Genomic DNA, 7330 nt, shown 5'->3' on the forward strand with positions numbered 1-7330 from the left:
GAGAGAAAAAAGTCATGGTATTCATGTTGAAGTTCGCCATTGATGAACACGAGATTTTTTTCAGAAAAACTTGAAAAACTTGATGAAATTTTGAATTGATCAAATGAATTGATCACCGATTGCTAATCGATCACTCGACTAAACAATTCAAATGCAGAATCGATTCAAATATGAAGATCAAGAGAGATTTTCAGAACCAAAATATGCAGAAATTTTTTGAGTAAAATCACTACTCAAAAAGCAAATAATTCTAAAACGAAAATCGGATCAATGTAGTTTGAATCTGGCTCTGATACCAATTAAAGAGAATTATAATGACTAGTGAATCACTCGTTGAATCAATCGTTTCTCTACTTCTAACCCCAGTCCCTATTTATAGGAAACATGAGTGTACAAAAAATATACTAAGTCCTTAACAATACGCTTCGCACAACTGAAGACTTAGTAAAATAATTAACATGCGAAACTAAGAACAGACACTTCGACTTTTACAATTTTTAGACTCTACACACATATCATCTACTAGCACTTTGCCACTGGCTCTCAGCCACAACTGCTACCAACTCTCAGCATTCACTACTACCGGATCTCAAACACACTGTAATCATCAACCTCTCATTGGAACCATATATATACTGGGCTAATGCTAATACCTACAATTGCCTTATGAACACGTAATCATATGTAGTCGGGATTCACATTGATGGTCGAACAAATGATCTCACTCTAAAGCTACAACCAAACAATGAACATGTAAGATAGCCTAGACTAAGAGTTCTCAGGATATTTAACTTAAACTACATACAACCCCTAGGGTGTCCACTCAACGGTTAACAAATACTATCATTACCCTAGCCATACATGACACCTAATAACATCATATAATCAACATGCAAGACCCTATCAGTCTAGCATTCCATGACACCAAGTGTCTCATACTACAAATACATAACTAGGAGTTATCCTTGTCAACTAGCATACATGTACTCTATCAGTACCAATATCCTAACATACAAAGGATATATAATGTCATTTGTGGCATAATGCAAAGACTCACTTGAATCACAGAAGACTACACCTCAGCTCGTGAGATCGAAAAGTTGGTGATATCAAGGCTCCTCACGCTAATCATACGTATAATAAAACCCTAATTAATAATTAAGGTAATAACTTATCTCACAAAGAATATTGGTTCACAATTAATCCTCCTTTGAGCAAAAGACCATTTTTCCCTTCCACGACTAAGTCCTAATACAGTGGACCAAACGTCAAACTGGTCAAAAAGTCAATGGTTAATCCTTAGTTGACCTATGCTTAGTGTAGCATACTACTTTACGCTCGACATAGAGCTCTAGGCTAGAAAACAGGAAAATACCATGCTATACTCGAAATAGAGAAATCTATGCTTAACATTACCCCCCCCCCTGATGCCCAAAAATTCTATTAAGCTCTTAATACAGAAAGTTAGCCCTAAAATTTTCAAATCTGATCCAAATGGACGTCTTAATGGATAAAGTCTATGAATTTATGCATTTGCATGGATATAAAGAGCACAAAACCAAACCCTAAGTCTATAAAAGTCAACTATGCTCAAGAACTCATGCATGGAAGGATGAGACTGTCCAAGCTCTCATTTTTATGACTCCACAACCCTAAAATCATCAGTACATGATACTCAAATAGTCTGGAGTAACCCATACTCACAAGGACCAAGATTACGGGGGACAAAATGCATAGAATCTCTTGACTAAACTAGATTTAACATGAACAAGCATCAAGATAGGAACTTTATAACGTTCTAGAGATAGCCGCTGTCTTGTAAACTCCAAATCTAAACAATTGGGGCTTCTAAGTGATTCCACAAAGCACCTTCTTCCTTCAAATGAGTACATAATTTACTCTAAGGGATCAAAACTCCCAAAAGGTGGCTAAGGCTTTAAGGTGGCAATTTGGGAGAGTGGAGGCTGAACATGGGGAGGATCCCAAGAAGTTAGAGCCTTTAAATAAGGCTCATAACCCTAGGTTTAGGGTTTTGGTCCAACGTAGCTACACTCGGCATAGCCTGACCTACGCCCAACATAGGTCATTAAACTCCTGATTAACAATCCTTCACCTACGCTTAACGTAGGGAACTATCCTACACTCAACGTAGGGCATCACTTCTCAAATCCAAACTTAGGCACAAAAGAATATCAAAAAATAATTCCTGAAAATATGGAGTTACAGTTAAGAGGAAGTTTAAACATTAGGCATGGTGTTCTATACACTCTTTAACTCAAAATTTGATGAATAAACGTTGACGACCGTTAAAATCCATCATTTTTCATCAAGACCATGAAACCAAATTGAAGGGAAAGATTATCTTACCTTTATAAATACGAAGGAAACCCTACAAGATCATGGGCTTGGGCTGCAACCTTATTTATGTTGTGACCACACACGTGTCACGTCGTGACCACAGTCCAGATACGCGTACCTCTCTCGGCTTGTCACGTCGTGACCACCTTATGGTCACATCGTAACACTCAGTTTCTCCTTAAAACCAAGCTTTTGACTCCTTAATGCCCTAAACTGAACTATTCTGAAAAACGGGTGTTACAACATACTTGTGTGGTTTTATCACATCTTTACCTACCTTATATCATCAAGAAGATTCTAAGTGCATTTTGGAGATCAAGTCAATACAACAACAACGTTACTATTGCAAAATCATTCAAGAACAAGTCTCTCTCTCTCTCTCTCACAAAATCAAGAACATTACGATTTGAAAATTTCTGAAACAATCCAAGCTTTCGTTCACCTTCTGCCTGCCTGCAGGGGGGGGGGGGGTATTACATAGACATTAGCAAGTATTAGTTTCCATATCTATGTTTGATATAATTCTTTGTATTAAGTCTTAGTATTACCATATGATTCCTATTTAAATACCCTTTTGAAATCAATGAGAATGGATATCCATTTATGTTCCAAATATTCTTATTAAGTTAATCATCTTTATAAAAAGATAGAAACCACTTCATTGCTTTTGGTCCTTCATCTCTTCGTCAACCCTTTTCATGATTAGTATGCTTATGCGAAAAAGACAAAAAGAAAATGGACCTCATCGTTAAAATTAGTAAACATAAAGCATATGCATATGAAACAAATTACAACCTTTTGGGACGATTTCGTGTAAAATAAAAGTGTAGGTGGTTGAAGTGTAAATATTTAAATGGGCGACTGTCATTTGTCCTGTTAAACCGCCGTTAGATTCTCCCCTTCTGTGCTCTGTCAGTCACCGAGCACAGTTTCTCTCTCTAGAATAAAATTGAATCCAAGAAGAATAAATTTAGGTTTTTCCCAAGTCCTCACTACCCAAAGAAACCCTTTTCTCTTATTGTTCTAGGGTTTCTTTTTTAATCTTAATTCTCTCTCCAAATGCATCATCTTCATCGTCATCATCAAATTAGTTGTCGCTAATTCAATCAGCTTCTATCTTTGACCAAATACCAATCACCTTTCGCTTTCATTCGGTTATTCGAAGCTCAAAATGATGGGATTGGAGATGATGAACTTGGAGAATTACATGTCATTTGACTCTTCCAGAGTTTAGAGTCAGCGAAATTGTGTGGGTCCAAGGTACGAGCTCTTTCTCATTAGGGTTTTTCAATTTCAACCCTCCATGGCTTATCTTTGATTATCTCTACGATGCTAGAAATGTATGTGGTTTGGGATATCTCGATGTTGAAACGTTGATTGATTCGATTAAGAAGGGTTTAGGATTTGCGAATTTGGGGATTCCGGATATGATTAAGCAAATACTTAACAAGCTTCCGAGAAAACCGTCTTCAAAATCCTCTCAATCCGATGGGGGGAAGAACGAATCGGCTTTTCCTTCGATGAATTCGAGTGTTTCAGGGGCTAACAGTAATCCTAAGTCCAATTCATCATCTGGTAAAGGTTCGAATTCAAGTTCTTCAAGGTCTATGAATGGAATTCATACTCCAAACATGAAATCAAACCAGGTGAAGAAACCTAATCAAGCTGCTTACGAATCATTACCAAGTTTTCGCGACGTACCCACTTCAGAAAAACACAATCTGTTCATAAAAAAGTTGAACATGTGTTGTGTAGTGTTTGATTTCACCGACCCATCAAAGAATCTGAAAGAGAAGGACATCAAACGACAGACTTTACTCGAACTTGTTGACTACGTATCTTCAGTTCCTTCAAAGTTCAATGAACCCACAATGCAAGAAATCACAAAAATGATATCCACAAATCTCTTCCGCTCACTACCCACAAATCACGATTCCAAACTCCCAGATATATACGATCCAGAAGACGATGAACCAAACATGGAACCTTCATGGCCTCATCTCCAAATCGTATATGAATTCCTCCTCAGATTCATCGCTTCAACAGAAACAGACGCCAAAATCGCCAAACGATACATCGATCATTCATTCGTTTTGAAACTACTCGATCTTTTCGATTCAGAAGATCAAAGAGAAAGAGAGTATTTGAAGACAATCCTACACCGAATCTATGGAAAGTTCATGGTTCATCGCCCGTTTATCAGAAAAGCAATAAACAATATCTTTTTTCAATTTATATTTGAAACCGAAAAGCATAACGGAATCGCAGAAATGCTCGAGATATTGGGGAGTATAATCAACGGGTTTGCTTTACCTTTGAAAGAAGAACACAAGCTTTTTCTAATGAGGGCTTTGATCCCACTTCATAAACCTAAATGTTTATCGATGTATCATCAGCAATTATCGTATTGTGTTACACAATTTGTGGAAAAAGATTTTAAATTGGCAGATATTGTGATTAGAGGACTTGTGAAATATTGGCCTGTGACTAATAGCTCAAAAGAGGTTATGTTTTTAAGTGAATTGGAGGAAGTTTTGGAGTCTACACAAGCTGCAGAGTTTCAAAAATGTATGGTGCCTTTGTTTAGGCAAATTGGGAGGTGTCTTAATAGTTCACATTTCCAGGTATGTATAATTCTATATACTTTCATTTCTTCCTATTATAAAGAAAAGACATACATACAAAGTAATGAAATTACATTGGTATTTGTTACAGGTGGCTGAAAGGGCATTGTTTTTATGGAACAATGATCACATAAGAAATCTGATAACTCAAAACCGAAAAGTCATCTTGCCAATAATCTTCCCTGCTTTGGAGAAAAACACAAGGCCAAGGGGTCACTGGAATCAAGCTGTTCAGAGCTTAACTCTGAATGTAAGGAAAATCTTTTCAGACATTGATCAAACACTGTTTGATGAATGTCTGAATAGATATCAAGAAGATGAAGTCAAACAGAAGGAAAACAATCAGAAACGTGAGTCAACATGGATGCGAATGGAAACTGTTGCAGCCTCAAATGGAAATGAATCGAGGTTTGCTTCTTCTGTTGGAGTCAGTAGCTGATATGGTTGACTTTTGGGTTTGACTTTCACCTGAATTTGGAATTTGGAATTGGGAATTGGGGATGGTTTTGTGGATAGAAATGGAGGGGGAACCCTTTTTGGATTTTCTTGTTTATTGTTGTTTATGGTATTGGGTTGTGTTGTAGTATAAAAACCGGTTTTAAAGAGGAAGTCCTTTTTTTTTTTTGGATTTTGTACCCACATAATGTTATTGATGTAATGATGCAAGAAAATGATGATTTGGTATGATGTTTTATTTTCGGATTTTGTAGTGCATGAAAAAACAATATTCACTGGGGTTATCTCCAGAAAAGTACTTAGTTTGGCATATTTTATGGATAGTTTCGATTTTTATTTTTTGAACAGAAAATTGCCGGTATCATCCGATAATTTGCCATTTTCTGTAAGTAAAAAGTAAGGACTTCTTTGACAAAATATTAGGTAATTCGAGATTTTTTAGTAAAAAAAATAGACATCGGTATTTTTTTTTTCATAAACTATGTTAAAATAATATAACTTTCTTAATAACAACTCATATTCTCTTAGTCAATTTATGGATTTGTGCATCAGGTTTGATACCCATGTGTGTTTGAGGTTAGGAGTTCGAATCTTCGAAACTTTTAAATTTGCTTCATGCAATTATGTTCTATGTGTGGGAAGTTTTGCCTGAAAATCTCTTTGAGGTTGAATTTGCCCGGTAAAAAAGCTCAAACTCAAGGGTCACTATTGAAGTATTGTAGCGAGACTTTTGCCAATGTCATTTCCAAATATTTCTATTTTAAAGAATGTACTTTTGTAATCCATGTTTAAAGACATGTTATATTTTAGGGTAAATTACATGAACTGTCCATTTGTGGTAATTTGCATCTTTAGCTCCTAACTTATTATTATTATTATTATTATTATTATTATTATTATTATTATTATTTACTTGGAGCATGGCTACATTTTATTTTTGTTTCATATTTGGTTCTTAGTCGACTTAAAATGACTATTTTATTTTTAATAACTTTATTAGATTTTTTTATAATTTATCTTTAATTATTATATAAATTAAATCATTAAAAAAAACTCACCCCACACGCTCCTTTACCTTTCCCGTATCTATGATTTCCCATCCTTAAAAGCCATCATCGATCTTCCGTACCACCACTTCCCCAATCATCATAGTTAAATCAATACTTCTCTTACACCATGTTCTTTAATTTTTTTTAGGAGGGGAAGGAAGAGGAAGACATGTTTATGAATTATTTATTTATTATTTATTATTATTATTATTATTATTATTATTATTTTTTTTTTTTTGAAAGGATGAAAGGAAAGGGAAAGATTAGGAAGTAAAGGAAATAAAGAATTGAAAGCGATTTGTATTTGCCCAATTTTGGGCGAATTGAGAGGGAAAACCTAAAATGATAGATTTTACCCTTTGCTATTTCAAAATTCTCTTGCAACTTCATACCATTTGTTCTTCACTCTCACAATATCTTCTTCTTTTTTCTCCTATTCTTAATCTTCATTCTCTTGTTCTTTATCCCCCCCTTTCTCTCTCTCTCTCTCTCTCTCTCTCTCTCTCTCTCTCCACCTTCACTTCTCCATGTCCGTACCTCAATTGTATTCTCTCCCCCGTCTTTGCATATTCATCTTCTCCCCCCTAATGAAGATAAAGAACCCTAACTAGGGGTCAAAACATCATTACCACTCTTCTTCTTCTCCCATCCCTTAAACTCGATAACACCTTTATCCTCTCCTCATTCTCCTCCCTCCCTCTCATTCATTCCATTTCTTTCCTCTCCCCTTTGTAACATCCCAAAAATTTAAGGTAAAAATTTCATTGTTAGTTCAACCATAAACACCATTTAATCATTTCAATCATTCAAAAGTATATCAGAGTAAAATAGTTATCAGAGTAC

The 7330-nt window shown here is 35.5% G+C and overlaps 1 protein-coding gene across 2 annotated transcripts; it reads left to right on the top strand.

Annotated features, from left to right (window-relative positions):
* Positions 1–3273: 3273 nt before the first annotated feature.
* LOC145072313 (serine/threonine protein phosphatase 2A 59 kDa regulatory subunit B' zeta isoform-like) lies at positions 3274–5666 on the top strand. Of its 2 annotated transcripts, XM_079018714.1 has the most exons (3): positions 3274–3618; positions 3695–4982; positions 5074–5666. In XM_079018714.1, exons 2-3 carry the CDS (start codon positions 3786–3788, stop codon positions 5419–5421), a joined length of 1545 nt encoding a protein of 514 aa, XP_078874840.1. In that variant the 5' UTR covers positions 3274–3618; positions 3695–3785; the 3' UTR covers positions 5422–5666. The 2 variants fall into 2 exon arrangements, with proteins under 2 accessions (XP_078874840.1, XP_078874839.1); XM_079018713.1 differs by having other exon boundaries at positions 3274–4982.
* The last annotated feature ends 1664 nt before the right edge of the window (positions 5667–7330 follow it).

Source organism: Lactuca serriola, chromosome 9 (assembly GCF_051521515.1).
Source record: "Lactuca serriola cultivar US96UC23 chromosome 9, Lser_US96UC23_V15, whole genome shotgun sequence".
Taxonomy (NCBI): domain Eukaryota; kingdom Viridiplantae; phylum Streptophyta; class Magnoliopsida; order Asterales; family Asteraceae; genus Lactuca; species Lactuca serriola.

What these genes read in the sequence shown, in the direction of transcription:
- LOC145072313 (XM_079018713.1), top strand. Translation starts at nt 3,786, where the DNA reads ATGATTAAGCAAATACTTAACAAGCTTCCGAGAAAACCGTCTTCAAAA. An exon ending in TTAATAGTTCACATTTCCAG is followed by an intron (nt 4,983 to 5,073) that starts GTATGTATAATT and finishes TATTTGTTACAG; the next exon opens with GTGGCTGAAAGGGCATTGTT.